The sequence below is a fragment of the Cryptotermes secundus genome, unplaced genomic scaffold (genome assembly GCF_002891405.2).
Source record: "Cryptotermes secundus unplaced genomic scaffold, Csec_1.0 scaffold478, whole genome shotgun sequence".
Taxonomy (NCBI): Eukaryota; Metazoa; Arthropoda; class Insecta; order Blattodea; family Kalotermitidae; genus Cryptotermes; species Cryptotermes secundus.
The window spans coordinates 997112-1013720 of NW_019721767.1; the positions used below are offsets into that span (position 1 = coordinate 997112).

The 16609-nt window shown below is 39.8% G+C and overlaps 1 protein-coding gene across 1 annotated transcript in view; it reads right to left on the reverse strand.

Moving 5' to 3' along the window:
• Window positions 1–1534: 1534 nt before the first annotated feature.
• LOC111875710 overlaps window positions 1535–16609 on the reverse strand; it is a 59133-nt gene continuing 44058 nt past the window's right edge. Inside the window, exons 6-10 of the mRNA XM_023872170.2 lie at window positions 10551–10741; window positions 6975–7064; window positions 6601–6687; window positions 3219–3453; window positions 1535–1967 (exon numbers count right to left, since the gene is read on the reverse strand). Of these exons, the coding sequence (XP_023727938.1) occupies window positions 1685–1967; window positions 3219–3453; window positions 6601–6687; window positions 6975–7064; window positions 10551–10741 (886 nt within the window). The 3' untranslated portion in view covers window positions 1535–1684. The remainder of the gene's footprint in view (window positions 1968–3218; window positions 3454–6600; window positions 6688–6974; window positions 7065–10550; window positions 10742–16609) is intronic.

Here is a 16609-nt window from a genome sequence, read left to right on the forward strand (position 1 = left end):
GTGAGAAGCTGTTATGCTCACTGAATCATGCATTAAGATAGCTGTAACTAACACCTTTTCCTTGCAAATCCTCAAACGTCCTACACTTAAAATAATGTTAACTTTCAGAAAAGTCCTGTGTTTTTACTGATTAGACTATGGCTACAACCAGCTGTACTGTGAGAACTACAATAACACAAGGGAAGAAGAAGGAACCAAACTCAAGGTAGGTGTTAACATGAGCAGTAGTTATATTTGAACATTTTTATTTTCAGTTTTCACAAAGGAATACCAGGATCAAAGTTACATACTTTTAAAAATATAATGCCATACAAAACTTGCAGATCCTCTTTGAATATTAGTATTTTGGTACATCATTAATTTTCATGGTTATCATGTTGGCATTTCTGAGTACAGGTACACAAGATGATTCTCTCATAGAAGGTCCCAAATTAATTATCATCCAACAATTTACTGATAAAAATGAAACTTTGTGAGTACATACCTTGGTAGACATGGAGATAAACAGGTTATGGAAGATGCTGAAAATGCCTGGTTACACAGACACATGTGACAATCCATGTTCATGAATGTTGCAGCCATCATAATGGGAAGGATTACAGCAATTTTGTTGTTAATGGATGTGGCATAAATAGGTATTCAAAAGTTGGTCCCACGGTATGACAAATGTCTCAATTCCGGTGGCGATGATGTTGAAAAATAGCTTAACACTTGCTGTATCTGTTGCAATAAATATTTCCATGAAACTGTGTTTTGTTTCTGTAAACGGCCCCAGGGAAACTTACTTTGTGGACAAGCCTCGTACTATTACTATTTCTTCAAATATCATAGCTGCTTCTGTACCGATTTTCTCTATATTTTATATCTATTTTATTTACTATATAATCTGAGTCATACAACAATACACATAGCTTTGTAATATTCTATCTACTGTTCCTTATTACTTTTCTTTATGCCTTGCCCATTTATTTCCTGTTTAACTAAATATTTCGTTACTTGAAAAGATGAATTCTTTTTCTCATCTACAGCATTTTCTATTCTGCTAATGAATCTCTCCAGTCTATATCAGTATATTGCACCCTATTGTGTTAAAATAACCAATAAACATTTATTTGACAGAATGTACATTAAATGAACTTTATTATTATTATTATTATTAGAGGAGGTGTGTTTCCCCATGCACTTAGACCAGTTATTGGTCCATTGTGCGTCCTCCCTTAATTTCTACTGTCGTCACACCCTACCGGTACTGGTGCGTGCTATCAGCCCTGTTCAGCCAACAACATCGGCTGTCGGTACCTGACATTTCCCCCATCTACCAGAGGCACTGGAAACTACTTGGGTGGGAAACTGTTGCCTAATTTTGCTCAGAGGTCTCCTAGAGACATGAGGATCTTTTACGTGCCATAAATCTACGACACGGGACCCACGGCTTAAAGTCCCTCCTGGAGGACTTGTTCCCTGAATTTTCCTGCCCTTAAAAATTCAGTGACCTCTGCCGTGCTTGAACCCACATACCTTGAGTCATGAGGTGGAAACGTTACCCCTAGACTACGGAGGCCGCTTTAAATGAACTTGCTAATATAACACCATGATTAATTACATTCATACATATGCCATTTGAAGTATAGTTACATTTAATTTTATCATTTTAGCATATATTATACACTTGTAACAATCTGTCTCACACAAAAGCTGTGTCTGTATTCATCTCTAGTTTTGAGAGTTGTGATCGGAACCTGGAGTACTCTTCCATTGACATGCAGATCTCAGACTTATGATGTCCTGTCACATACTGTTTCAGCTGCTCCAGTACTAGCCTGAACTCCTGCTGCAGATGCTTCAAATTCAGGTTCAAACCATCATGCAGGGACTTTGCCTGCATATGTGGTGGATACAGGATCATATGTGGCGCAGACAACACACCGTACATGCAGTGAGCCAATAGGTACACCTGCTGGACATCCCTATAATAGAACATAACCTCATGCTGATATTATCAGAATTTCAGATCTCTTCAATACATCTTTAATTTTGTTTACATTCTATACCTCACATTTAATTTAATGGTACCAAAAGGGCTTTCCTCCAGCTTACGACAGTGTGCCATCATACCAGATAGTATTAAGGGACTGCAGAAAGCTTTTCTGAAATAATCTACCAGCATAATTAAATAGATCTGAATTTATTCTGTCTTCTCCAGGAGCCTTATTATTTTTTAATTTCCTCAAACCAATCAGCAACTGTCAAACTTCATCATACTGTAACAAATGATTCTAAAACATCATCACACCATAATCAGCGGTTCTCAAACTTCATCACTCATAATAAGCAATTTTCAGATTTCATTATGCCATAATAAGCTCTTCTCAAAATTTCATTAAGCTATGATAAGCAATTATCAAACTTCACCATACCACAAACACTTTCCTTGAGGATGAGATTAATCAAACTCCATCCAAAGTATTGTCATGTGTTAGTTACTATATGTGGAATCTTGACTGATAACTGGATTTATTGAACACCATAACTCACAAATAAAAGCAACTCTGTCTCACTAATTTACACACTCTAAATATTACCGTAACTACAGCAAACATAAAGTCTTCTGTGTCTTCACTAGCTGTTGCTTGGTAACAGCTCATAAGAGCGGAGATTCTTCAACTTCCCTGCTCATGACCTTACCAGACAGCAACCATCTCATAACTAACTCATGAACTTGGTCAGAGTCAGAGCCAGTTACTTTATGACTAGTAGTTTACTGCCAAGCCCCTTGAGGCTTACAAACAGAAATTATTTTTTGCAACTGAACCTTTGTGGTCATAGCCCTTAGGAAAGATTCTCTCTGATGAGAGGATGGGTTTGTTTCTTACCAGCCATTGCCCTTCTGGCTCTGCTATTCTGGTTTTTAGCCATCATGTCACAAAATCTTTACCTGAGAACTATTTATTGACATTCCTTTCTTTCCTTTCAGACACATCACACAAAGTTTCACAAATCAGATCATCTCTGAAAGAAACTGTAAGCTGCATTTCAGGTGTGTGCTTGCAACAGCCATTCTTACAGCAAACTGTAGCCACATTGTATGTCATTTTTGTCTAACTTTGGATCCATGTAATTTTGTGTGTGTTTCTGCGTAGTTATTAGTTCACACCCAGTATGCTGCAATATTCTATAGTCCAGGAAGAGAAGAAATCCCAACATGCTATCTTTATTACCTTGCACAAACTGTAAGGTTGTACTTCAGATCTGATACTGTCTCCATATGCAGCATGATACCAGCAAGCTCCAAAAACAAGGTGCCCTTATGGAAGAGGCATCCTATGACAGGAAACTCGCTGAACTTCAGCTCATATATAAGTAACTTTCGGAGTGAAGGTTCAAAATTTGATATAAAAACAACAGGTAATGTAACAATATAGCTGGTCACCAAAACACAAAGTTGATCTGCCTCTGAAAATAAAAAAAGGACATCATATACTAGTTAATAATAACTGTTTGAAATGGTAATTTGCAAACACTGTTCCATGGAACCCCTGGCCTCAGAGATTTCGTTAATAAATTTCTGTGTAAGAAAATTTAATTATGTGTCCCAGGCTAAGAGTGCATTTTCTTATTAGAATTATAAACATGAATGCTCACTTTCTTTCAAAGCTATCTCTTATCACAAATTAAGAAGTATAACAGATGATTTAAGCATGTCTTATGTGTCATAATTACCTACAAAGGCTATATTAGAGGATCACTTGTACATATTTATTAGGTTAATAAAGACTGATACAGCAACACATCATCTGCTAGACTTGATTTTTTTTTATTACAAAGTGTATAGCCCATACTTTTTCATGATAATATAAGAGGCGCTTATTCACACACGGCATCAACATTGTTCTATGATTACAACAATCCCTCATCAACTGTGGCAGTTAGAATCGTGCTAAACACTGCAGCTGGCAAGATCACATAGGCTTACCGAAAATTGGGGGTTGGGGAACGGCAGCCATTGTTAACATTCATCAAAGCCTATGTGCCCGCTTTCCTTCGCTACACTTCTGGCCACAGCAAATGTGGATCTTTCAGTATGCAAGCCATCAGTTCTTTTGTCAATATACAATTCAAACTGTGGGTACATAAAATCGTATTGTCACATGTTGGGCATGTCACGTGACAAATAACTTTACGTGGGTCTCGGATTTAGCGAATCTTTATTAGACACTCACACTTACACACCATACAATTATTGTCACTTGCAGTATCGCCTGACTTCTGGCCCAATACTCTAATACGACGTCTCAACTGTCTCTGGCAGCGGCTATCCCAAGATTGTCTTCTTGCTGTCTGTTGCTCTCGGCTTATGTAGGTGTTCTGCGGCCTGGATACCAGACATCATTCCTCACGGTTTCGTTTCTACTGTCCGCTGTTACGTAACGGGTCTTCGGTTGTTCATCTCTGGCGAAACGCGTTTGTTGTTTCGGCATTGTCTATGCAATGGCTCACTGTTATTGCGTTACCATGGAAGTGCCTATTCCAAACACGTTACAATATAACTCTGGAAGACAGTAACTGGTGAAGGATTCCTGGATTAGGAAATATACCTGACTGACCAGGCTGTTCTTCACGAAATGGGAATGGCCTTTTATGTACAGCATATTACTAACTGCTTGAACGGTGTTCCCAACACTTTTCCATGACTCATTCTCTGTTCCTACTTGATACACCCTGGAGAGCTTTTCAGCTCAGTGCATTGTGTCTGTTATATCCCACTGCTTTTCTGGGCTGCCTGACAGCTGGTGCATGTAGTCATCATGTTTATCAGAAAATTGCAGCAATGTAAGGAATTATGTCACTGCTTTCATAAATGCTATAATGCTATACAGTAGACTCTCGATTATCCGCGGTAATGGCGGGGAGACTTGGCGCGGATAATCAAAAACATCGGATAAACCGAAGTACACATATACAAGCCAGATATACCGGTATAAATTTAACATCGTTAATTTTTTACACCATAAAACGCTACTTAAGCTTACCTTTTGTGATGCAGGCCAATGGTTCTTCATTATAAAGCTTCTGAAGTACGGTACATAGCCTATTATAGTTGAAACTGTTCTATTGTAGATTTATACACTGAAATACACCTACACTGTAATTTTAACCACACNCATGTCAGGACAGCTCAGATAGTAAGTGACTGATGAGGTGGATTATTAGGGTTCAGTTTCAGACAGGAAGATTCTCCTTTTCATTACCACGAAAAGACCAGTTCTTGGACCTATTCCCCCTTCTATCCAATGGACACCAGTCATAAAAGGGAAAGGATGTGAAGCAGACCACTCACCTCTATCTGGTGCTGAGGTTATGAATGTGAATATTCCAAGTATTTGTGGAAGCACTGGTTGTTACACTCTGATTATTTCATCTGTGCAACTTGCCCAGGTACTGGATTTTAAGAGTATAAAACTGTGTGTTCTAAGTAACGAGGAATGGCATGAAGTCTATGGTGAAACAACCGGGTGTCTGGATGAAAGGTAACCAAAATAAAGAATGTATATCTCGGAAACTAATTGTCAAATACATATCCGGTTTATGTCATTGGAAGGGAAAACTCTGAAAGTTTTTTTCATGCCCAGCTTACGCACAAGCGCCGCCACATTTCTTCCACCATGTTAGGAATCACCTTGACAGAGAGATGGCTAGGACATGGATCGGCAGAGATGAACCAACAGCTTGGTCTCTTAGGTCGCCAGATCTAACCCCAGTGGATTTATTCTTGTGAGTTATGTGAAGAACACTGTCTACCAGGTCAAGATAAATGAGCTTCAAGCAATGTGGAATGAGGTCGAATATCGTCTGGATATTTGTTGTACCATCAAGGGAGCTCACATTTAAATATATTGAGAAAGTTATATATGCAGAAAAAACTATGATATTTTCCTTTTGTAATGGTGTAACCGATTAGTTAGTTAGTTATTGGAGAGGGTCGGTTTCCCCATGTACTTAGACCTGTATTGGTCCATTGTGCTTGCTTCTATGATTTCTACCAGTCTCTATATCCTACCGGCACTGGTGCTTACCATCAGTCCCGCCCAGCCAGCGAGACCAGCTCTACTAGCTGAGAGGTATCCATAATGCTTCCCCCATCTACCAGAGGTATTAGAGACTGTTGCTGGGCGGGAAACGTCCGTAATTTGGCTCAGTGACCTCCTTTGGAGATATGAGGTTCTTTTACGTGCTGTAAAGCTACGACACGGGACCCACGGCTTAAAGTCCCTCCCGGAGGACTTGTTCCCTGAATTTTTCCGCCCTTAAAAATTCGACGACCTCCGCCGGGTATTTGAACCCGCGTACTACAAGTCATGAGGTGGGAACGTTACCTCTAGACTACGGAGGCCGCTTGTGTAACCGATTAATGTGTATAATAAATTCTTTCCGAGATATAGTGATTATATTTTCGATACCTTTCATCCAGACACCCTTTATCTAAAATGACCTGCTACTTTGTGCTGTACATAAAGAAGAGCTAAATCAGAAAAATGAATCAAGCACAAGTAAAGTTATTCTGATGTACACATGAAATGGCACTAAACACACACTGCTAACCTGTAATTTCAGATGTGAATGGAGATCCTAGTCTTCTTGAAAAATCTTCCACTCGGAAATGGAAAGGGGAAACTGGTATGTGATGTTCTGTAAAAAAAGATGCATGAACTAAATTTGCTGAGACACTAAATAATATAAAACTCCGTGGAACACAGCCCTTCTTAAGAAGCTGATAATCATTTAGATATTCAGAAATTTCCTCCCTTTTACATAACCATATTCTGAACCAGCTAAATTCAGCCCATGCTTTCACTCCATTTCTTCAAATTAATTTTAAATTTATCTTCTCATCTATCTCCAGGTTTCCCAAGTAGCCTCACGAAAATAAATTTCAATATTCCTGGCAGAAGATAAACCAAAAAGGTAATATTCACCTGTAGTTTCTTCCTGTTTAAGTTTGTATGTTATTGCTCCAGACAAGGATACAATAGCTTTGTCCACAAACTTTGGTGCTTCCAAAATTCCTATAATAACAAAAGATTTAAGTTGTGTTAGCATTATCCTTATCAAGGAATTAAATGGCAGTAAATATTTTTACACTTGGCAGAAAATCCTTCATATGGCAATGTCCATTCTACCTCAGAAAAAGAGTAGCAAGGAAATAGCTAACACCAGTATGGAATATTAAAGTTATCAAAAGTGTAAATAGTTTAAACAGGAAAACATTTCTACAACAAGAATTGTTCAGCATACAGCAGCATTTCACTCAGCCTTCTCTTTCACAAAGTTGTGTGTTGCTTGGAATTTTGATCACGCACATAAAACGTCATTTGATTAATTACACCAAGCAGGTGAGCCAAGGCTAGTGCACCTGAGGTTTCTTTGAGAAGTAACATGTCTGATATTTAACCAGGGTGCCAGTTCACATGACAAATTCACTGTGGTTTTCTTTGGTCACTCCAAAGAAATGTTGGAATACTATCTTGAAACATAACTTTCCAGTTCATTATTCATAATTATCTCCTGATCTCATTCAGTGCTGAATAAACTACTAATGCAGTTGATGGAATGTCTTTAAATAGGAATGATAGATTGCACTACTTTGTCAAAAGAATGTTTATTAAGATTCTGAGCAAAGCACTTAGATCCCATAGAATTAGTATACACTTTTTAGCTTTCTTTTAGCTTAAATCTCTGTTGTTTGTTACTGAAATTTCATATACTAAGTCGTAATTACTTAGGATATACAATTTCAGTAACACAGAACAGAGATGTGGAAATAAAAATGAGTATTTTTAACCAAATGTGCAGCACAATATGAACAGATAAAATATAAAGCTACGGTGGTACGTATTCATTCATTCATTCATTCATTCATTGTTGAAGGAGGCGGGTTTCCCCATGCACTTAGACCAGTTATTGGTCCATTGTGCATCCCCCTTTAATTTCTACTGTCTTCATACCCTACTGGTACTGGTGCCTGTTATCAGCCCCTTTCTGCCAGCGAGGTTGGCCCTCTACTGGCAGTGGTATCTGATAATTAGTCCCTTTCTGTCAGTGAGGTCAGTCCTCATCTGGCAGTGGTACCTAATACCTTCCCCATCTACCAGAGGCATTGGAAACTACTTGGGCGGGAACATTTGCCTAATTTAGCTCAGAGGTCTCCTAGAGACATGAGGTTCTTTTACGTGCCGTAAATCTACGACACGGGACCCACGGCTTAAAGTCCCTCTCGGAGGACTTGTTCCCTGAATTTTTTCTGCCCTTAAAAATTCCACGACCTCCGCCGGGTTTGAAACCGCGTACCTTGAGTCATGAGGTGGGAACGTTACCCCTAGACTATGGAGGCCGCTACGGTAGTACCTATACTTATATATGGATCTGAAATTTGGACTATAACAAAGAACAGGAAGCCAAAATTGAAATTGCATAAATGAAATTTTTGAGGAATTTAGCAGGCTACACAAGGAAGGGTCAAATAAGAAATACTAAAATTAGGGAAGAACTAATCTAAATAATAAAATTCAAAGTAGAATTATCATGTTCTATGAATGGAAGATAGCCTAATTCCCCCCCCCCAAAAAAAAAAAAAATTAGAGGAAATTATTGGAACGCCATAAAATTAATTTTGTTATTAACAAACANGAACAAACCAAGCATGGCCTAATCCATGAAGATGAAGATTATGTTTTAACTTTCATTTTATACGTGGAGAGAGGACTATGTTTTTTTTCAGTTGTGGCAATTTTTAGCCTATTCTTTCTCAAGGATAACAAAGAACTTACAAGATCATCATACTGACCGTATGTGTCCACGTTTCTATTTCAACTTTTCAACCAATTCATCAATTTTCATTCAATTTAGTATGCCATTAGAGGCAAAGACATGGTGGCCAATCAAAAATTTCATTTGTTTCCATTTAACAGTGATAATTAGTGCTTTCTCAACAGTTATGGATACAGTGATTCCCATTCTGAAGTAAAGCATGCTACTGGTCCTTCCACCTTTTCCCAGGTCTTCCCAAGCCTGTTTGTTCTTGGGATCTATACTCCATTCCACCTGTGGGTAAACAATCCACTGGTATCCCCTGCACATGTACCTTCCACTTCTCATGGTATTCACCAATATCATGGGCCATGTTACTTGCATCTTTCTTACTCTCAAATAATTTCATTTCACACATCATTTCTTCTCATTAGTTCAAGTAATGGTCTTGGTAATCTCCTGTGTGCTGCCTCAAGAAATTGTTCCTTGGCTTTACCCACAGTCCAGCATTTGCTGTACTGGTGTACTAGCCACATGTGAAATTCCAGCAGTATGTCCTGCATCATTTGTTTTCCATTCCTTCTTAATATATCATTTATTCTGTTATAATGCATTACAGTATGCAATATGACACCATGTTGTATGGTAGAAGTTTATTAATGTATTAGAGAATCACACTACTTTAACCTTCCAGGCTGAAGGGTACAAGCAACAAACAAAAGCAAGCAAGCATCTTCTGTTGGCACCCATTATCCCTAAGTATATGAAAGTTTAAGCTTTCTCAATTAATTTCCTCTTTAATTATTAAACCAATGGAGCTAAAATATTTAGAAACTTCATATGAAATATTGCTTACAAGACAATGATTACAAACACTGCTAATCTATAAATGTTTCTGAATGGATCAAGAATTACTGGAAGTGCATTTTGAGAGAAGTACATTTCCAGAATTGCAAGCCAGTCTGATGAACTGTAACCATCTGTCCACTATCAAATATTTCAGAACATCATAAAGGATAGAACTGGAGTGGTCAGACATTTCTGGTGTCATAAACGTACAGCCTACCACCCCTAGCAAGCTGGTATTACAACTGAAAAAGGATTTAGGATGTGGAAGGCCAGGAATTTATAGTGTCGTGAAACACAAAATGAAGAAAAAGAATAAAAAAATTAGAAATTACAGGAATGAACAGGTTTCCATTGCGTCACAGTAGAGTGGCATATTCAATTGTAAATTTCATGTTTCAGAAGGAGATTTTACAACACGGATGTTGTTGCAAAAAAGAAATTAGTTTTGTATTTGAACGGCTTGCATTATCTCAAAGTTGGTCAGTCACAAATGCAAATCTTACACAGTAGCCGTATTTGTGGCTTTTATCTTATAAAGGATGCTTCATACAATGTTTATATGCATATTATTGTTGTATGTGTATCAAAGTATGTCCTGCAGACTCTTTACAAGACATTCTACACAACAATCATGACCCTGCAATAAATGACAGTTGTGTCACATTCAGTTCAGAAGTATGAAGAGCCATAATCTTGGTATTACTGATGGTAATACCCTCCTATGGCATGATGTTCACAACAAGTTTCATGAAAAGCCATTAAATGCCTATAACCCTATTACTATGGGAGACACAAACATGCATGCACACACATATGTGAGCCCTCGCAAACAGTCAAGCTAATACCATAAGCCTATCCTTTTCGAGAAGGTACAGCAGACAAAAATTTATCCTTACCTATGAGCACTGCTTTCTTTTCAGGCTTGAGGACAGTTACTTTGTTCCAAGTGGTAACACTATTGCATGTTCTTGGTCGCTTACATGGAGATGGTGTTTCCTCTTCACTGTTGTACATCATCAGTTTTGTAGTATATGTGATTTTCTCTTCGCTGGAACACATCAGTATCAACTGAATATCCAGTAGATCCCTGCGGGGCAAGAAATCACACTTCAAGAGAGGAGTTGTGCAAATAATGTCCCATTTTCTTTCTTATGTTGGACATCCTGTTGTATCACTAGTATGTGGTATATCTCTCATTCACATTTTATGCTCAATAATTGATGTTTATTGAAAAATTACTATGCTAAATGTTTCAGTCATTTAGACCACCATCAGGTGCTTCATAAATAGTGATGCATATTATTGTTTATGAAGCGCCTGATTATGGTCTATACGACCAAAACGTGTAGCATAATTACATTTCAATAAACATCAATTACTGAGAATAAAAAATTGTGATTGATGGATATAACACACACTAAATAATATCCTGTTTCTTCTTGAATGACAAGGTTCAGTTAGAGAATGCCAATTACTCGTACACATTATGCTCAGCAATTCTTTCCCCCTCCTTCCCTTCCTTCTTCTTACAGACCCATATGAGGCACAGAATCCCTCTTAAAAGACTTTATCTTTTGGCAAGATGTCACAACTTCATATTTCTGCAACGCTGTGGAATGACGATAACAAATCAAAACCTGATTCAGGCGGAAATTAAGAGGAGACTGAACTCAGGTAATGCTTGCTACCATTCAGTCCAGAACCTTTTGTCTTCTCGTCTGCTGTCCAAAAACATAAAAATTATAATATAAATAATATAAAATTTTTCTGTATGGGTGAGAAAATTGGTCTCTGACAGTAAGGGAGGAACATAGACTGAGGGTGTTTGAGAACAGGGTGCTGAGAATATTTGGACCGGAGAAGTGACAGGAGGTTGGAGAAAACTGCACAATGAGGAGCTTCATGACTTGTATTCTTCTCCAAGTATAATTAAAATGATCAAGTCAAGGAGGATGAGGTGGGCAGGGCATGTAGCATGAATGGGGAGAAGAGGAATGCATATATTATATTGGTGGGAAAGCCAGAAGGAAAGAGACCACTGGGAAGACCAAGGGGTAGGTGGGTGGACAATATTAAAATGGATCTCAGAGAGATAGGATGGGGTGGTATGTATTGGATTGATCTGGCTCAGGATAGGGACCAGTGGAGAGCTCTTGTGTACACGGTAATGAACCTTCGGATTTCACAAAATGCTGGGAAATTCTTGAGTAGCTGCACAATCGGTGGCTTCTCAAGAAGGGCTCATCTCCATGAGTGAGTGAGTGAGCATGTGGCAATCACTGAACGTCCAGTTCTTGATGGTCTTCTACTTGACTCGGTCTCAGTTCATTAGATTTCTCTTCTGCTGGGTTATATAAAGGACACACGCCTCGAAAGGAACATTGCTAGAAAGTTTGAAGGAAAGAATGTCATAAGCTAAAGTTAGTCTCCCCTAAGTCTGAGCATACATGGCAACAGATGAAATACATCCTGGTTGAATGCCGATCTATAAACAGAGCACACATTCAAAATATAATCGAAAATAAAATAAGTACATTGTTATTTCTGTCAAAAAATATTTTCTTTTATCTTATCATTTTTATAAATACTTAAATTTAAAATACTCGTATTATTTTGTTGCATCTGTACATGCACCACGCGGGAGAAGAGTAAAGCTCTTTTCCACTGTAGTTATAAAAGTGGTTCGAAAAACGTGCTTTTACAAGAGCTTACAAGAAAATAAATTTCATATATCAAAACCAATGCTTCACATTGTGAAATGCCTATAAGGCTACGACCTAAGATCAAAGTTCTCTAAGAAGAACGGGTGTTTTCAACTCCATTCAGATTTTAAAAGAATCTTTCGAAAATAAAACGTGTATCAGTTTCACTTAACACAGAGGCGTTAAACATTGATATACTTGTATATATTTGTATAGGTAAAGGTGTCCCTGTGCACCACGCCATGAAGACGTATGGGGGGAGTAAAGGTATAGCTGAGCCGTTCTTGACCTCGGCACTAGATGGGGGTGAGTGGTGAAGGTTAAGAGGCGGGTGAGGCCCAGAAATGGCCTGGATGCTACGGAGAAGAGAGAAACCTTGTCCCTCCATGGAATCGAACTCCGACAGTCCGGCCAGTAGCCTGTCGCTATCCCGCTATATCAGCACTGAAATGTAGGCGATGAAAATAGGATGGACGGCTGAAGTTCGCAACGCAGCAGGGGGTAAACATTCGTTACACCGCCGCTACGTCCAAACCGGATATAGAGCCACAGTCTCCGGCCAAACAAATACCAAGACTCTGCCCTGGAGGGAGAAGCTTATCATAGAGTCACATAGTCTAGAGCAGCGTTGGCCAACCTAATACATCTCGAGGGCCAAATTTAGTTTATAGAACACCATCAGGGGCCAGATACGGTGTTTCTTTCAGAAGAGTGGTCGGGGAGTATTGCCCCCCAAACTGAATCAGTCACAACCCGTATAAAAACAGTGCATTTAAACCTATGTATTTAAATTTTACGTTGCACCAATAATATTAAGCCGATACTGAAAATTTCACCAATCGATTTTATTGCCTTCTATCACTTCTACCCCCAGAGCATTTTTTNATGCTGTAAGCTAATGAAACGTCCTATTAAAAACTGAATTCTATGCCAATACAGCTGTGAAGTTAAGATTTTTGAAAATAAACCTGAGACTTGGCAGGGGGCCGGAGTAAATCAAGTCGCGGGCCGTATCCGGCCCGCGGGCCGCCAGTTGGCCATCGCTGGTCTAGAGTGCGTGGAACTTCAACTTTACGATTATAATAACACAGAGAACCCAATTAGAAACCTTTATACTTTGAAACAACAATCTTTCTACTAGGTACGCCTACCACCTCCCATCATTTTAGCTGTGAGTTTTGCAGAAATTAATAATATTTCAGGAAGGCACTGGTCTGAGTGAACTCGGTCTACACAAGGCAATAACGGTCACTGTTTGACACTACCAACCAATTAGCACAGCTCTCTCAACAAATTAGCACCTTGGTTCATAACTCAAGTGTTTGCAGAATGACCAGCTCTACAATTTGACCTCTGCCACGGGTTTACCGCTGTTTACAAAACCATCAAACATTTTTCCTTCATATTATTCTGCAGTCAATGCTGATACACTTGGGAACATGGTTAAATGTGGTAGCTGGAAAAACCAGGCATATGACACAACTTATGAGTCTCGATAAACGAATCGAGTGTGTCTGGAATTATACATAGGCCTATAAATCAGTCAGAAAGGATCGGTGGATTGGCATGTAAAGGTAAGAAGGTAAGTAGGTAGGTGGGTAGGTTGGTAGATGCGTAGATATGTACATATTCAGTTGGGCAGGTAGGCAGGAAATCAGACAAATTAATTCACACCGGGGGCGGGCGAGCAGGCAGGCAAACGTACTGTCACGTGTATGTGTAACTATGGACGAAGTTTGGATTGATGACTTGATTTATTGATGACTTATACTGATGACTCGTTAAGTACAAGTAATTGCAGCGCCACAGCTTCCTCCACAATTCACAAATCGCCACAGGAACCGCTAAGCCTCTTCCCAGCCTCCCGTGCCTTTACCAGAGGTTTCCGAGTAACGGTTTCTAACAGTGGAGATTCTTCAGCTTCACGCGCTCAAGTCCTCTCTTCACAGCATCCATGCAGACTCAACTACATTGACAACCAACTTTGTCCCTTGCTTATGACATCTCGGCACTGACCACGTACAAACAAACAGCACTTCCAACAGTAACTCTGTTGTTGCGTGCATATTCGCTGCAGCAGGAAGGTGTTTATCGAGCCGTTGCCCAGAAACGGTCGTTGTTTACAGAGTCACTGCTTAGCTACGAGTCTATACGCTACAATACATACATACTCCGTTTTATTGGTAGAAAGCAAGAAAACATTGATTTATAAAATTATGCCAAGCAGATGTTCTAACAGCCGGTCACGGTAGCCGAGCGGTCTAAGGCATGCACTGTCTTCGCTCGCTCGGAAGCTGGGATCGTGGGTTCGAACCCCACTCAGGGCATGGATGTCTACAGGTAGAGGCCTTGCGACGAGCTGATCACTCGCCCAAGGAGTCCTACCGTATGTGTAAGATCTAGAAAAACCGAAGTGAACGGAGTTCATGGAGATAGGCCTAGGCCCACTGGGGCTGTAGTGCCAAAGGAAAAAAAAAAGGTGTTCTAATGGACTGTATATAAATTAAAATTAACCTGTGCAATTATATGTAAAGAAAGAAAGAATATACATACAGAGAGATAGAGGGACAGATAGGTAAATATTTGAATAGATATGTAGGTAGGTACAAATCGGAAATATTGATTCATTCATACCTGATGCATGCAGCCACACGTACATACCCGCTTTACTGGCGGGAAGCAAGAAAACACTGATCTACAAAACTGTATCAAGCAGATGTTCTAATGGTCTAAAAAGGTAAAGTGAGGTAAAGTTGTCCCTGTGCTTAACTAATTAAGCACTACGCCATGAAGACGTATGGGGAAGTGGATATATAGTAACACTTCTCTTGACCTCGTCACTAGTTGGGAGGTGAGTGGTCAACTTCACGCCCCGGCCGCTTTACTCTCGACGAAAAGCCGCGGTACCCATTGTATAGGAGGTTGGGTGAACCCCAGAGCCGGTCTGGACGACGTTGAGAAAATTCTTGAACCTACCGGGACTAGAACTCTCTCCTCTCGGTCGTTTAGTCCGTAGCCAGTCGCCAAACCGACTCCTGTTCTAATGGTCTAATATAAACTGGAATTAAAGTTAACTCCATTGTTTGGTGAAGCCTTGAACACTTGGATGAAATGGGAGACGAGACGCTCAGGCGGACATTTTGCTTCTTGCAGTCAAGCACTCTTACACGAACGTAATTATTTTGTGCCTTGGTTGCACGTCGCCCGCCTTAAGGTTCCATAAAAGTTGGGAAATTTACTGACGAGTTCAGTAACATACAGCTTATCAAGGAGGATTATACCCGCCAAGCCATGGTAACAAAGGATCCATTTACTTATGCGACCTCTTCTTCTTGCCTTAAGCAATTTACTGCGTGTACAGGCCTCAGCATTCTCGCTACAGGGTCTCTTTTGTCTTTTACTCTTTACTCTCTAAGTCTGTAATTCCATTCTCCTTTCGAATGCCTTTATCCACTCATTACAATACTTGGCTGCTCCCTCTCTACCTCGTCACCCACATTATCGGCTTATAGCTCTAAGTGGATCCCTTGTCACCTTGGCCGGCGCTTTCTCAGGTTGTGGATGGAGGAGATGGCTTTCAGATATGGAGTGTACTTACTTACGTACTCATGGAGCTGAGCCCTTCTGGAGAAGCTACCAATTCTGCAGCTACTCAAGAAAATTCCAGCATTTATGGAACCCGAAGGTTAATTACCGTGTACACAAGAGCCCTCCACTTGTTCCTATCCTGAGCCAGATCAACCCAATCCATACTATTCCATCCTATCTCTCTAAGATCCATTCTAATATTGTCCACCCACCTACGCCTTGGTCTTCCCAGTGGTCTCTTTCCTTCTGGTTTTCCCACCAATATCCTATACGTAGCTGTGTATATATAGAATAAGCAGTCGCGGGCAGCAGACAAGGGGTGGTCCTCCAGTTTGTGCGTGGGGCTAACGACTCCTCACCGTAAGAAATAAGCTTGTTACGAAATGTCACATAGGGCCTAGGGACCTATACAGATTCTCTGGATAAACGACCTAAGCTACAGAAAATGGATATAAGATTTTATTAAAATGGCTCTTAGAGAGACAGGGTGGGGTGGTATGGCCTGGATTGATCTGGCTCAGGATAGGGACCAGTGGAGGGCTCTTGTGAACAAGGTAATAAAACTTCGGGGTCCACAGAATGTTGGGAAATTCCTGAATAACTGCACAACTGGCGGCTTCTCAAGAAGGGGTCATCTCCATGGAGTTAGTTGGCTCTTCATTCAC